At 46.7% G+C, this 16,060-nt stretch overlaps 1 protein-coding gene across 1 annotated transcript in view; it reads left to right on the forward strand.

Annotated features, from left to right (window-relative positions):
- The window catches only part of LOC103003234 (kinesin-like protein KIF28P), a 62,454-nt gene that overhangs the window by 24,000 nt on the left and 22,394 nt on the right, over positions 1 to 16,060 (forward strand). Inside the window, exons 7-14 of the mRNA XM_057530171.1 lie at positions 1,372 to 1,483; positions 3,171 to 3,238; positions 5,153 to 5,262; positions 7,750 to 7,817; positions 9,278 to 9,368; positions 10,693 to 10,747; positions 12,351 to 12,474; positions 13,514 to 13,658. Of these exons, the coding sequence (XP_057386154.1) occupies positions 1,372 to 1,483; positions 3,171 to 3,238; positions 5,153 to 5,262; positions 7,750 to 7,817; positions 9,278 to 9,368; positions 10,693 to 10,747; positions 12,351 to 12,474; positions 13,514 to 13,658 (773 nt within the window). The remainder of the gene's footprint in view (positions 1 to 1,371; positions 1,484 to 3,170; positions 3,239 to 5,152; positions 5,263 to 7,749; positions 7,818 to 9,277; positions 9,369 to 10,692; positions 10,748 to 12,350; positions 12,475 to 13,513; positions 13,659 to 16,060) is intronic.

Here is a 16,060-nt window from a genome sequence, read left to right on the forward strand (position 1 = left end):
CTTTTTATTATTTTTATTCATTCCTTCTTAAACATCAGAGTTGCTCTGTAAGATCAATTTCCTTCTGGTTGAAGTATGTTCTTTAGAATTTCTTTTAGTGTTCATCTGCTGATGGCAAACTCAATTTTTGTTTGGTTGAAATGTCTTTATTTTACCTTATTTTTGAAAGATAATTTTGTTGAGTATATAATTCTGGATGGACAGTATTTTCTTTCAGCTCATTAAGGATAACATTCTCCTGGTTTCTATTCTTGGTCTAATTGCTCTTCCCTTGAAGATAATCTTTTTCCCTACCTGCTTTTAAGCTCTTCTTTTTTGATGTTCTCCAATTTCATTATGTTGCATTTGAGTGTCAGTTTGTCTTTATTTATCCTTCTTGGAATTCCTTAGCCTCCATAGCTCTGTGATAGTGATTTTCATCAATACTAGAAAATTCTCAGCCATTATCTCTCACATATTGCTTCTATCCATTTTTTTTTTCTCTTTTCTCTCCTGAAACTTCAATTAAACTATCTGAATCTTCTCACCCTGTCTTCCATGTCTCCTAACCTTTCTTTCTTGTTTTCCATCTCTATGTCTCCAGGCTGCAACCTGGATTTCTTCTGAACTATCTGGTTCACTAATTCCCATTATGGCAGTGTCTAATTTGCTGTTGAACCTATCCATAGTGTTTTAAATTTCAATTATTATATCTATTCCTTTCTAGATGCTCATTTTGTTTCTTTTCTAAATCTGATGGATTAATTTTTTAGATTTCTTTTCTCTGTTTGTGATTATAATTTCACAGAGATGGGATTTCCTCCCTCCTCTTCCCCACTCTCTTCAGTGACAACACTACTTTCTCTATAGTGCCCTGAGCAGGGCAGGAACTGAGCTGTTATTTCTCTTATTCACTGTTACTCTGATGCTGTAGTCCTATGGGGTCCTAACGCTATGGGATCTTCCTAAGGCAGTATGAGAGAAAGGCAAGAAAAGGACTTAAACCCACTCTCCATTCCTATCTTCACCCTGCTAGCCTGCCACCCTCTTCCTCAGATCACAACCCTTCCCTATACATAAATTTACAATAGCCTGCACGCTCTGGGTTTTCCTCCAAGGTTTAGTGTGTTAGTGCCTCAGATCTGGGCTTCTCTGTTATGGTTTCCCCAGTGCTGACCTTGGAGATGGAACCAGCAGCCTGTGCTGCTGTCTTAACTTCAGCATCTTTGTACAGAAGGTGTCTCAACTATTGGATATTCCTTAGAGTCATGTCTCTGGTATATGGGGTCGACAAGGGGATTTGAGGGGTGTTTCTGACTTATCCACAGGGAAGCAGATTTCTTCTTGATACATGTAAAAAATTTTGTTGTTTTATATTTTCTTTTGATTCAGTGCTCTGGCTGATGCAGCCATGGGGAAGAAAGTCTTGCACATTCCCTACAGAGACTCTGTTCTGACCAAACTGCTCCAGTCAGCTCTGGGTGGGAACAGCAGAACTACTTTGGTAAAGTGATTTTCTTACCACATTTTAGACTGTTTAGACGCATGTAGCTGTCATTATTGCGTTGTTATTATTATTATTAAAGTTATTCTCTGTGGACCACTAAACACAGCACTCTGCATTGATATAGCACGTTCTGACCTATGATCTCATGACTCCCGGAGCTCTTTCCATGGCGATGTTCAAATAAAGTGTCTATATTGCTAATTTGATTTTTTAATTTACTCTTTTCTGTAGTTTTCAGGTTCTCTACAGAAATATATATTACTTTTATTATCAGGAAGAAATGAATACAGTTTTAAAACTAACACTAACAATGTCATGTTATTATAAATCAGCAGTCATTCCATGGCAAGACTGGAAATCAATTTTTGACTGTTTTAGACACAGGGCAGGTGTTTAACCTGGAGAGTAGCCAAATCGTGTCATCTCAGCAAAAGACTCCAGACTCTATTATTGAAAGTTTGCCAAGTGGTACCGTGTGCAGTGTGTTAAGTCAGGGCGCTCCGCTCTCAAGCTTCAGATTAGGGAAGGAACAGAACTGGGCAAGCTCTGCTTCCAGCCTCATACTGGCCTCCAGTCTGTCGTCCTGACTAGGAGAGAAACGCTTGCTGCTGGATCTGTCTTTATCATTTATTCTTGCCTAACTCTTTTCAAACATTTTGTTTAAAGTTTTTCTGGTTGTCAGTACCTGTGGGCCTCACTGGACCATCCCCCAAGAGCCCGGACTAAAAGAAGGTCCATAAGACTCCTCTGAACGTTAAACTACAAAATCAAATCTAACAGGCCTGAGCAGATGTGGGCAAGTTCTCCCAGGAGAGAGGATGACTTCCAGGTCTGCAAGACGAGGCCCTGGCTGAGGTGTTATGACGCTTTAGCAAAAAGTATGTGGTGGGTGGGAGGTTGGGGGAGTGGTCACCAGTCATCTCAGGAGGCGAATGAAAAAGAGGCTCCACAAAGCCACCCAAGCTCTTGGGTCTCCATGGCTCCAATCCCAGTTTCAGCATACTTACCGTGAGACCTCCTTTTCCTCCTTCCTAAAGTGAAGATAACAATATCGCCTTGGAAATACTGCTGTGGTGATTAAATGGGATGATATAATGAACAAGCTTTAAAAGCTGCAAAGCTGGACAAAGATAAAGGATTATTCACCAGACCCTTATGCTCTGAATCTTGACCTCCAGGACCATAAGTTACAAGCTGCTGCCTGGGCAATCACACTCCCCCTTGTTCACCCTCAGTGACCCTGCCCACCTCCAGCTCATCAAAAAGTTTGTTTTCTCATGTGAATTCTAGAACAATTAAGCCGAAGTCAATAGCCAGACTTGAAACCATACAAGTGGCTACTCAGTAATGATTTATTGATTGGTATCTGCAGTGCCAGTGTTCAACGGTCATTTAAATCCCCGAGGAAATCTGCTGGGGACTCAGTGCTGAGGGACACGTAGAACAGAGGTTAGCTGCACACGTGTCAAGTCAGGGCTGGTTCGGTTCCCAGCTCTGCCATTTATTATCTGAGTGACCTTGGCACATTATTCTTCTCTAAGCCTGAGTTTTCTGTCTGAGTTGTAAAGTTTGAACAGTACCACAAATTACAAGATGTTTCATGACTGTTAGTTGTGTAATATCGACAACAATAGCTCTAAAACCTTATATGAAAAACAAAATCTGAAAAGGTTATTTTTTACAGATAGCAGCCATAAGTCCGGCTGACATCTGCTATGAGGAAACTTTATCAACATTAAGATATGCTGAAAGGTACGTTTATGAATATTTATTATCCACAGTGGTTCTAGGTTCTAAATCTGGCAAATTCTTCTAGTACCCTTATACTCGATGGGTTGGCGTCTTGGGAAGGGGTCTAGAAGAAGGAAGAACAAAAGGATTTGTGAGAGAAGAGTGAGACAAAATAAAACAAATAAAAGGAGGTAGAACTGGGGGCTCAGGACCTTCCTGAGCCTGTCATTCTGTCACTCCAGCCCTGGATGGGGGAGGAGCCGTGGGATGAAATCCACGGGAGGAAGCACTGATCCCAATCCTGATGTGCTTACTTATCTGTCCCCCTGCATTTTCCTGCCACGTAGCATGACCATTCACAGATTCCCCTTCTGTCGTATGGGACACAGGTAGAGCATAGTGACAGGCAGGGCATTTTTGTGCTAATAATAAAGATGAGCACGTCAGAGGCACTCCCAAAGTTGGGAACCAGCCCCGGCTCTGCAGCTTTCCCTGAGCTGCTTCTCATTTCTCCAGGTCCCACACAGCAGGTCACAGGCACCTCCTCCCTGTGCAGGTAGAGGGGGGCTCTCACTGCTGGTTCCCTCCCTTCGGACTGGCCGGGGAAACAAGCCCACTCGATTAGCCCCTGCAGGACGCTGTGGAGGAGCCTCTAACCAGGGGTAGAAACCGCGTGCCGCCACCACCCCTGCATCCTATTCATGTGGCAGATTTGAGAATCCACCTCTGCAGTGTTCCCAGCAGCTCCATTCAGGAGCTTGGAATTCTCAGCCTGTGTTCCAGGCAGCTGCAGCTGGCATGTGAAATGGACTTGGTTCCTATTCTAATAGGTACGGGCCTGTGTGTCAGAATCTGGCCGTGCCTGCTATGGGACCTGAACCTCGCTGGCCCTCGGTGACCTCACATGCTGAAAGGAGGTGATACCTCACTGTCCGGGTGTGGTGAAGACCACCTGAGATCGTTCATGAACCGTTTCTGGCTAAGTTCTGCTTGGCATGGGGCTGAAGCTCAAAAATGGTAGTTGCTATGATGTCCCCAAGTAATCGCCTGTCCTTCTGGTCTTCCCTTGGCCTCTTCTCAGGGAGGGGCCCTTGCATTTTAGTCACAAACACTTGCATTCTCATTCTTCACTGTGTGGTCTCAATATCATCTTACTCCAGTAGACATTTTCTTCCAGCATCTGTACCACTCAGATCTTGAATTTTGTCTTTAGTAATATTTAGAATGTTCATTTTCTCTCTGCTTATCAGATGTAAATCTGTTGCTAGCACTTTTTACGTGAGACACTGTGTGATGCAGAGGAAGGAGAAAATGGTCCCCAGGGGCCCTGGGCTCCAGGCCCAGATCTGCCATGGACTGTGCGACTGTGGGCTTGCCTTGGAAACCCTCTTCCTCAGTGAAAGGAGTGAGGTTGCCAGATTTAGCAAATAAAAATATAAGCCGCCCAGTTAAATCTGAATTTCAGATACAGAGGAAGTCATGTTTTAGCATAAGCACACCCCATGCCGCACTAGCTGGGAGTGAACTAGGTAATCTCTAAGCCCACTGCTGGCCTGGAGCACATGGCAGAGAGTCACTGGGAGCCTCCAGGGTTTGTGGTCCTATAGCAGCAGCAGCAGCAGTGACTGAAGAGAGTTTTTCATTAACCAAGTCAGCCCAGCTGGGGCAGTGTGTTCAGGGCCCAGAACACGTGGCGGGCAGGCTCCAGGCCTCGGCTGGGCCGCTCCTGTTTATTTGAACCGTGGATATCTCTGAGTCCCTTCTGGTCTTCGTGGTTTACTGGAACCTTACATGGTGGAGTTTCGAATCACTTGGGCATGAAAGGCTCCCACTTTGACCTTCTGAGACCAGAGCCCAGTTTCCAGGCAGTGATCTGGTGGTACTGCTCCAACTGCAAAAGGTCCAGGGCCGGGTTGTGTGTCCACCTTTGCACAGGGCTAAGAAGATCCGGAACAAAGCCGTGGTCAACACCTCGACCCTGATGAGAGAGTCCAGGGCAGAGAACAACAAACTGCTGCTTGGACGTGGAAACTCCAGAATGGCAGGTAAACCGAGTCAAGAGTTAGCGCGGGTCCAAGCCAGGAGCCAGGAGGCTGGGAGCGGGGGGGAGGAAGGGAGGGGCCGTGGCCAGGCCCAGGCCTGGGGGCCAACCCCTGGGTAGAGTCTTAGGGGAGCCCTAGGGCAGGTTGGGGCACCCCTGGGCCTTTGTCCAGGACATTTTGGCCTGAATGTAGATTCACAGCAGTTATAAGAAATAATGGCCTTGTCCTTTTTAAATGGTCATTTTAATCTCATTTTTTTAATTGCCATTTTTATTTTGTGGTTATTCTTTCCACCGGAACTACTTTTTCCTTACCATATTTGGATGGTGGCCGTATGGCGTTTATTCGGCTGATGGCCTCATGCAGTTAAGTGATGTTTGGAGCTAAGAAGCACTAGCCCCAGCACCCTCTTCTAAGACTGCTCAGCCCTGGCTGCACGTTACAGTCACCTGGTGACTGTGCGCCACCTGGACCAATTAATCCATCCCGGGGGCAGCAGTGGTTCTTAAAGCGCCTACCTTAAGGTGGCCCACTGTGCAGTTATTGAGGACCACTGCTTTGAGTGAAGACCTGAGATTTCAGCATGGCAGCATGAGGTGTGTGTAATTTTATGCCCGTGAACAATTTAGAATGGTATGGATGGAAAGGGCAAAATATAAAACTGTTGAAGTAGAACTGGTAAAAGTGTTCAGCATCAAAACAGCCAGACCAGAAGGTCTGAAAGCCCTGCGCTCAGTGCTCTCAGTGGAGTGTGCCCCACTGTCATCGTCCGGCCCTTGGTAGCCGTTCCCCTCGCCCGGCCGGGCTCCCTCGTGCCACACGGGCTCTCTGTCTGGCGGTGGCAACACTTCCCGACCACAACCTGCTCCCACATGCACACACCTGGCTGCCCCCGTGGATGTTCCGCTCGAGGGCAGGTTGGCGCCACCTGGCATATCTCTGGGTTCCCAAGTCCTGACTCACTAAGGCTTCAGCCTCAACAAAGCACCTCCTAGATTAGAGGCTGTGCCCACGTCTGGTCCAGGCATGACTCTGCTCTGTCACCAATCTCCGTACCTCTAAAATCCGGACGTGCGGATTAGATACCTAAATATAGCATCTAATTCCCATTATTCATAAGCACAGACATGGAGCGCATGAAAAACAAGGTAAGATAAATCTTTGATTCTTCCTGAATCCCCTGACTTTACAGGAATACTCTGAAATGCTCTCACATGCCCACATGATTAAAAAACATTGTTGAACTTCAGTGCTCCTCCTACAAAGGACCTCCTTGCTCTAGTTTCCTATGAATTAAGAGGTGATCCTAGTCTTTTTTTTTTATTTAATTATTGAAGTATAGTTCATTTACCATGTTGTGTTAGTTTCTTTTTTTTTAATTAATTAATTTATTTATTTTTGGCCGCGTTGGGTCTTCGTTGCTGCGCGCAGGCTTTCTCTAGTTGCTGCGAGCGGGCCTACTCTTTGTTGCGGTGCGCTGGGTGGCTTCTCTTGTTGCAGAGCATGAGCTCTAGGCGTGTGGGCTCAGTAGTTGTGACTCGCGGGCTCTAGAGCGCAGGCTCAGTAGTTGTGCCACACGGGCTTAGTTGCTCTGCGGCATGTGGGATCTTCCCGGACCAGGGCTCGAACCCATGTCCCCTGCATTGGCAGGCGGATTCTTAACCACTGCGCCACAAGGGCAGCCCTGTGTTAGTTTCAAATATACAGCAAAGTGATTCAATTATACACCTACACATACATATATATATTATTTTTCAGATTCTTTTCCCATATAGGTTATTACAAGACACTGAGTATAGTTCCCTGTGCTGTGCAGTAGGTCCCTGTTGTTTATCTATTTTATATATAGTAGTGTGTATATGTTCATCCCAAACTCCTAGTTTATCCCCCTCCCACCTCCCAGCTTTCCCCTTCGGTAACCATAAGTTTGTTTTCTATGTCTGTGAGTCTGTTTCTGTTTTGTAAATAAGCTCATTTGTGCCATTTTTTTAGATTCCACATATAAGTGATATTGTATGGTATTTCTCTTTCTCTGACTTACTTCACTTAGTATGATAATCTCTAGGTCCATCCATGTTGCTGCAAATGGCATGATTTCATTCTTTTTTTTGGCTAACCTTCCATTGTATATATGTACCACATCTTCTTTATCCATTCATCTGAGGAGGGACACTTTGGTTGCTTCCACATCTTGACTATTGTGAATAGTGCTGCTGTGAAGATCGTAGTCTTTATAGAACTTGCCAAGTGCAGTCAGTACAGTTTTATTTCCCACTCCTGCTGAGAGTGCCATGTTTTTGTTTTTGTTTTGTTTTTTTTGTTTTTTGTTTTTTTTGTTTTTTTTTTGTTTTTTTTGAGTGCCATGTTTTGACTGAGACATTCTGTGCCTCACCTTTGACACTGCAGACCTTAAATTGGCCTTAAGTTGCTTAAAGTATCTCCCTCCTTCCAGAGCTGCCAGCCTGTTGGCTCAGGCCTCCCACTGATCAGACGAGCTGGGACACCAGCTGGAGCAGGCCCGGAGTGAATGGCAGCAGCACTTCGTGGCCATTGCCCAGGTGAGCTCACCACCTCCACCTGCCGAGGCTGACAACCTGGCGGGGGCGTGGGTGGCCTTGCCCCTTACCCAGACATGCACCAATGCCTGGGTTGATGCCAGGTGGATAATCGGGGTGAAGTGTATTATGTATAATATGTGAATGTGACATGTTATATGTGACGTATGACTTAATTAAATTATTGGCAGAGTTGGGGAGAGAATGACAGGGCATGAAAGGGAAGGAAGCAAAGAGGCTATGAGGCTGAGGATAGAATTCAAGGCTGTGGATAATTAGAATTTGGGGAGGATCTGAGGAACATGATTGTCTTCTGGGGTCTATGAGTTGTGACCCTGAACCACATATCTGGCATTCACCACCAATTCCAGATCATAAATGGGCTGGGGTGTGGACTTTGTACCTGGGCCAGGGAGTTGCCCTCTCTGCCTCCCATGACCTTCCTCCCCAAAGCCACGAGGCTCTGGACAAACTCCAAAGTCATGGGCCAGCCCTGGAGGACTTTAGAAGTGGTGGGAGGGGTCCAGTCCAGATTCCAAAGGGCTCATGTCGCCAGAACAGATGTGAGCCTCAGGCAGAAGGAGTGGAGTCGGGTGGAGGTCTGTGGCAGCAGGGGGTCAGGTTAAGTTAGGGTCCAGGAACTCTAAAGGCGTGGGTGTAATATGGCTGCACCCAGCAGCCAGAAGGGCCAAGAAAGTACCATCCTGTGTAAGGGGTACCTGGGTTTGTGCCTCTTGGCTGCAGGGGTCAAGTAGGATCCAGAGTGAAGAGCTAGGACTCTGTTCTGTATGGTCAGTTAGAACCAGAAGGACTCTCATCCTCTTTACTCTTTATGAGAACTTCAGTATTGAAAAGCTTTCCTTGTGCCTGCATAGCTTATTCCAGTTCTGTTTGACTATCAAACCTCTATAACCGCAATACCAATCAATACCTGTATTAAAAAATGAAGTGCATTTTGGTAACCAAGAGAGGGCGAGGCAATAGGCCCTATTTCGCCATCAACACCTGAGGGGTGATGAGCTCGCCAAAGGACTTGGGGGAATGAGATGTAGAGCAGGTGGTTTAGTGGAACCTGGGAAGAATTACCCAGGTGGGGCACCAGAATGGGGCCTCCTGACAGCTGGGGATGCCAGGGGCCTGAAGAAATGGCAGGGGTAGAAACCAAAGTGCAGGGAACCATGCAAGAGCAGCTGGGAATGGTGAACAGAGTCGGAAACCGGCTGTGCTTTGCAACAGTCCTGACGGGGTGAATGCAGGCCCCCGACCGCTGACCTGCCGGGATCACACCCGCCCTGTCAGCGAAGCCCCTGGTCACACTTTCCTCCTCTGGGTTTGCTTTATGGGGTGAGTTGACGGGATGCACAGACAAACGGCTCTGAGGAGCAGTGGAGAGGAAGGAACGTTGCCGTCTGTGCTGTGCTGCCCTGTCTGGTGAGGAAACCCTCTCTCTGTTTCTCCTCCAGGAGCAGCAGATGATGAAGACCTTCCCGCACCTTCTCAACGTCAATGAAGACCCGCAGCTCACGGGGGTTCTCAAGTACTTCATTGAAGCTGGTACTCACTCCTCTAGACCCACCCTGATCATGCTCATGCTTCTTGCCCCTTTTCTCTTTTTGATTTTTTTTGTGGTAGAATACACATAACAGAAAATTCACCATGTTAACCATCTTTGAGCGTACAGTTCATTGGCATTAAGTGCCTTTGCGTCATTGTGCAACCCTCACCCGCACTCATCTCCAGATTAATTCTGTCTTCCCAAACTGAAACTCTGTCCCCTTTATGCAATAATTCCTCATTAGCTCCTCCCCCCAGCCCCTGGCAACCACCATTCTGCCTCCTGTCTCTATGAATTTGACTATTCCAGGTACTTTGTATAAGTGCAATCTTACAGTATTTGTCCTTTTGTGTCTGGCTTACTTCACTTAGCATAATGTCTTCCAGGCTCATCCATGTTGAAGCCTGTGTCAGGAGTTCCTCCCTTTTTAAGGCTGAACAATATTCTATTGTATGCGTGTACCACATTTTGTTGATGCATTCATCCACTGGAAAGTGGCACCCGTATTTAGTCCCATCTGGCTTTCCCACCCTAGCCCTGTGTACACTCAGGACAGGAGAGGCTCATGCAGGGCGGCAGTGGGGGCTGGATGAGGGGGCAGCCCCAGGAGGCTGGTGTGATGATCCCAGCACTGTCCTTGGACTCAGTCACTGGACAGAAACAGAGCTTCACAGGCCAGGGCCTTCCCTGTGGCCAGGCTTCAGTGGGTCTCCTAAGGCCCAGATGCAACAATTTCTTCTTCCAGAATTCCCATGAAGAAGGTAGAACTTTAAAAGAGTTAGGAAATTGAGACATTGGGGTTGACATATACTCACTACTATATATAAAATAGATAACTAATAAGAACCTGCTGTATAGCACAGGGAACCCTACGCAATACTCTGTAATGACCTATATGGGAAAAGAATCTAAAAAAGAGTGGATATACTTATATGTATAACTGATTCGCTTTGCTGTACACCTGAAACTAACACAACATTGTAAATCAACTACACTCCAATAAAAATTAATAAAAATTCATTTAAAATAACAATAATAAATCTATTAAATGTTAACATAAATGACACATTCTTAAATAAAAAATATTTTCCTAAACAAACAAACAAAAAGTTAGGAACATCACAAAAAAGGTAGACAGTAGAACAGTTATCCTCAAGGCAAGGTGATGTCCATGTACCATCATGACTGAAAATCGCAGTGAAAAAAATCCCTTCACATGATCTAATTGGAGAGGAAATGGCACTTCCCAAACATCAAACATGTTAACTTACTAATGTCAAATCCTGAAAAAATTTGAAAACAACTTACCTTAATTCTTTTCAGGTTCGTGTGATGCTGGTCAGGCAGCTTCAAATGCCATCACTCTTCAAGGTTTGGGGTAAGTTGACGTGACCCAGCACCTCTGTCCAGCATTAGAGAATTGCGACCACTGCATCCAGAGGAGACCCTCAGAATTCATCTAGTTGTCGTCAGGCCAGGCCACAGACCCTGCCAGACAACCAAGGACAAGATATGACCAGACCTTCCTCAGGACCCACTCTAATGCTTATGGAAGATCACCTTCAGAGGGTTTTCTTCTGTCACCGAAATCCCTTGTGCCGCGCTCACTTTGCTTCCTTGGCTCTGAGCTTGGGAGAAAGGGAATAATTCTCCACAAATGGACATGAGTAGATCGGGCAGGAAGTGAAGAGAGTTAGGAGGACAGGCCCCCTACGGGTGGCCCATGCCTTTTGTGGTCCCACCACCAAGAGCAAAACATCCTCGGATCACTGTGCCCAGAGCCCTCACCAACCGGACTAAGGCAAAGCCCAGACTTTGAGCTGATCCCCTCCCTGAGGACCCCACAGGATCCCTGCAGGAGCCCCTGTGGAACCCCAAGGCGGGTTCGTAAACTCACAGTGGGGCCCTACCTCCATGGCCTCTCTCCTGGGGAGGCTGCAGCTCCAGGGTTTCTTTCCCTCTTCCAGGACCACTGTGTCCTGACTGCCCACAGATTTCCAGCCAATAGACTCAGTCAGCCCCTACAAAGAGGGACCTTACTGACCAGTCACCCCGACATACCTCAGCCCTCCTGAGCCCGCCTGGGGCGTGTGTGTGTGTGTGTGTGTGTGTGTGTGTGTGTGTTGGTGGCTGGGAGGGGGGTGGAGAGGGGAGGCGGGGGACCAGTGGGCACTAACTCATCCTGACTGCTGGCCTCCAGGCCCTTTGCCCTGATTCTTCCTGGGGACCCCCTCATCTCCCTTTCCAGACCACTTCCTGCAGCAACCCTAGTCTAACACACAGGTCTGGAAAGGCTGAACTCCAGATGAGCTGAGGGTCAAACCTTCCCACAGGACCCCTGAGCCCCAGGCCAACAAGGGCTCCGGGTGGTTGTTGCGTGTCTTGACTTCCCGAACATTCCATGACAGCCAAGGAGTCCAGGAACATTCTAGAACAGCCAGGAAGCCGGTCATTCAGGGCACAGAGATGACGTCTGTTGGGCAGCCAATCTGACACCTCTGATACTGACCCCAAATCCTGTAATATCTCAGGTCTGGATTTGTATAGATAAAGACCAAGAACCAGACCTAAACTTCTCAGCAATATGTGGGCACATTATTAAGTCACCTTCCCAAGTGTCTCTTCTGAAACACCTTTCTTTCCATTTCCCCTCCTCTCAGTCCTACCGGCCTGTGCATCCCTGCGGGCTCTAGCTTGACCCTGGGTCTCCTGGCTCCTCACACTTCTCAGGGCTCTAGTACTGGGGTGGGGGAGGGGTGGTTCTACTAAGAAATGATAGCTTTGTCGTCTCCCCGCTGGAGGGCAGGGTCCCTCACACCCATCTCTCCATCTCCACCCACTGAGCCAGCACACAGGAGCCCCACAGGGCTTCCTTGGCAGCTGTAGGGCTTACCTGATCGTGCAAATGAGAAAGAACGATCTAAACTGTTCACTAAAATCGTAATTTATTTGGTCTCTTAGACACAGTCTTATCCTTTTAGAATTTCAGATAAACACGCTTCCTTCACAAATTCGGATGGTAAGGTGACGGTGACCCCACACGGCAAATGCAAGGTCATCGTTAACGGGGTGCCCATCACGACCAAGACGAAGCTGCAGCATTTGGTAAACTCTCCTGCAGAGCCACAGGGTTTCCTAAGTTTGTCCGAGAGAGCTGGAGGGAGGTGGGCGGTGCTGGGAGCTAAGGCCCTCGTGTCCCTCTGTTACCGTGTCACAGTGATGACAAGGTCACAGCTGTGGGCTCAGGAGACCTGAGATTAACTCCCCGTGTGTCCTGGGGAAGTCACTTCACCTCCTTGGACCTCGCCTATAAAGCAGAGAGGGGTGAACTAGGTGATCGCCAAAATCCTTCCAGCTCTAACCGCTGTATGACATTTTAGATTTTTAAAACCGGCCATGGAGAGGGACTGCCAGCACCTTGCCAACACCGGGCTCTCCCCGTCTCCTGCCACCACCCCAGCCCGAGTCCCAGCAGCACAGGGGCTCCAGGCCCCTCTCCAGTCCCTTTTCCGCCTGTAGCCACAGAGAGCCTTTGAGACAAGCACACTGCAGCAGGCCACCCCTTTCTCGGAAATCCTTCCATGACCTCCCTTTTAGGACACCCGAGGGAACCGGCCCATCTCCTGCCTCTGTGGCCTCAATGCTCTGCCTGGGCTTCCCTCGGTCACACGAGCCCTTGGATGCTCAAAACGTGCCAGGCTCTGGTGGGCAGCGGCCTTCTCAGCCTCTCCAAAACTTTACACACGTGAAGTGTCACCTTAAATAGTGCACCTTCCAAGAGGTCTTCTCTAATCCCCAGCGTTAATTAGGCCCCATACACTCTGCGGAAGGCCCGCCCTTTTCCTCCCAGCATCCCGCACGCGCTGTGATTACATCGCTGTGGTTACATCGTTAGTTCATCAAGTCCCGGAGGCGGGGAGTGGGTCTGGCTGGTCCCCACCGACTCTCAGCGCCTGGTGGAGAGTGTGGAATAAAGGAAGGAGTCAGTGAAAGCACGAAAAAGCAAGAGGTCTCCTCTTCCCTCCTCGTTTATGGGTCTCTTCCCTGTTTGGGGGATTCACAGGGTCTCAGGATTTACACAGAGGAGCAGGCTGACCTCACTTCCTCTGGCCTCTTCCCTCTGAGCCCACTCTCTCCTCCCTAGGACCGAATTATTTTGGGATCCAACAGCGCCTACCTCTACATCGGGTTTCCTTCAGAGCGAGGCAGTGAGGACTTGAGCAGATTTGATTATGACTTTTTCCAGCTGGAGAGAGCGGCTTTGGAGGGAGTGAGTGTTGACAAACTCGGTGAGCAGCCTGGGCCTGACTGCTGGCATTTTCCATGGGTGGGTGTGAAAGCAGCTGCTTTCACTGTGTGTTCTCCTGCTTTCCTTAAGAAAATAATCTTTTATTGTGTCAAAATACAATGTTTAGAAAGTTAAGGTATGATTTTCATACAGAGTGAGCACACGTCGAAGATTTGTTTAAAGGAGTAGAGAGTGGATACAACACTGGGATAGGAGGATGCTGAAATGAGATTGCTGGGTCCGGCAGAGCTAATTCATGCCTTCAGGGTGATAATCTTCTCCTGGACAAAAATTCATTTCAGTGTGCCAGTCTTCTAGATTTACAGTCTTCTGTAAATTAACATCTAACAGCTCAGAGTCTGGCCCTAATCAGTAGTCAGTATTGAGGGTACCCCCTGCCCCCTGTGCAGCCCCCTGGGGGACCAGAAGCTCCTTACACGGGCTCTGCTAGGAAAGGGAAGTCATCCTTTGGCCCCATTTCCATGCTTTGTATGACTTCTTGACAGCTCTCCCTTTTGCCCCTGAATCCTTTTCTTCTGTGGTCACCATGTGGCCCTCTCATGGGCACACTTCCCAAAGCATCTTGGCCAAGAGTCAGCCAGCCTGTCTCCGAGCTCAGACGCCTTTAGCCCCAGTTCTCTGGAGCCCCTTGCCAAGGTGGGCAAGCATTTTGTGGGTTATTCTTAACTCTGACATTTCTTGAAAGGTACAGAAAAGTTTCAAGAGTAGTGCACTGAACTCTCAAACACACTCTGCTCAGATTTCCTGTTTAAATATTTTACTACATTTGCTTTATTATATATGTATATGTGTGTGTATATATATATATATGTACACATATATATATATAATTTTTTTCCTGAACCATTTCAGAGTAAGTTGCAGACATGATGCTCCTTTATCCTTAAATACTACATTGTATACTTCCTAAGGAAAAGAACATTATTCTCTTGCAAAACTACAGTATAATGATCAATATCAGAAAATTAAGATCAATATAATACTATTATTTAATCTATGAATTTTGCTCATATTTAACTAATTGGTTCAATAATTTCCTTTATAAAAAATTTTTGGATCCAGGGTCCAATCCAGGACCCCGTTTAGTTGTCATATCTCTTTGGTCTCTTTAAATCTGGAACAATTCACCAGGTCTGTTTTTGTCTTTCATGACCTTGACATTTTTGAAGAGTAAAGGCCAATCATTTTGTATAATGTTCCTTTGTTTGGGCTTTTATGATGTTTCCTCCTGATGGGATTGCGGTGATACATTTTTGGCAGGAATGCCAGCAAAGTGAGGTTGTAGCCTCTGTGCCTCACATCAGAAGGCACATGGTGTCAGGTTGTCCATTTTTTGTGATCACTTGGTTAAGGGGGTGTCTGCCAGGTTTCTCCACGGTAAAATGACTAATCCTATCTTTTTAATTAATAAATATTTTATGGGGAGAGACTTTGATATGTAGATATCCTATACCTCATCACACTTTCATCCACTAATTTTATCATCCTTTGATCATTGGATGATTAGTATGATTTTTGTCAAATGGTGAATTTCTAGCTCCACCATTTCTTCTACCTTTATTTGAAACAATGTTACTATAAGAAATGTTTTCTCTCCTATTTATTTGTTTATCCATTCATTTATGTCCCTGTGAACTCATAGAGTCCTGTTTTACTCCATAAGTTATGATCTGTTGCTTTCATAATTCATTTTGATGTGCAAACTGTCCTGGATTTGGCCAGTGGGAGCCCCTTCAAGCTGGATTCTGTGTCTTCCTGACATTCCTCCTCATTCTTTAAACACTAGCTTACTTTCTGGAATCAAAAAATGTTCCAGGTTTGTCTCGTGGGCTCTCAGTCCCAGCTCTGGTGTCAGTCATTTCTCCAAGAATCCTGATTCCTTTTGGTGGAGAAGGACATTTATAAATCAAGATCTGGGACTACGTGTGCAAACTGCTATATAGATACATGGTTCCCACACACATATTATAACTTCACCTACTCTGTAAAACCATAAGTTAGTTATACCTCCAATTCCAGTTCAATACCACAGGGTTTATTTTTATCTTTCTCTTGGTGGGCGAACATAATATGTTTGCCCATTTTCTCCATCTGTCCTCTGGATTCCATCCCTCTCAGCTTCTCAAGCATTTGTCTCTGAAGAGGCCCCTCCCCCCACCCTTCTGCATCACTAAATGCTCTCCATGGGTCATTCTATCACATTCAAACATGCTCCACTATCTCCCACCATAAAAACAAACAAAGCCCTACTTAGACCCACATCTCCCTCGAGCTACTGCCATATTTCTTTCTGTTCCCTTTTATAGAAAACTAGGAAGTTGTTTCCATTTTCTCATCTCCAGTCTGGCTTCTGTCCCACTCGTGCCTTGACCCTGATCCCTC

The sequence above is a fragment of the Balaenoptera acutorostrata genome, chromosome 1, assembly GCF_949987535.1.
Source record: "Balaenoptera acutorostrata chromosome 1, mBalAcu1.1, whole genome shotgun sequence".
In the NCBI taxonomy this organism is placed as follows: Eukaryota; Metazoa; Chordata; class Mammalia; order Artiodactyla; family Balaenopteridae; genus Balaenoptera; species Balaenoptera acutorostrata.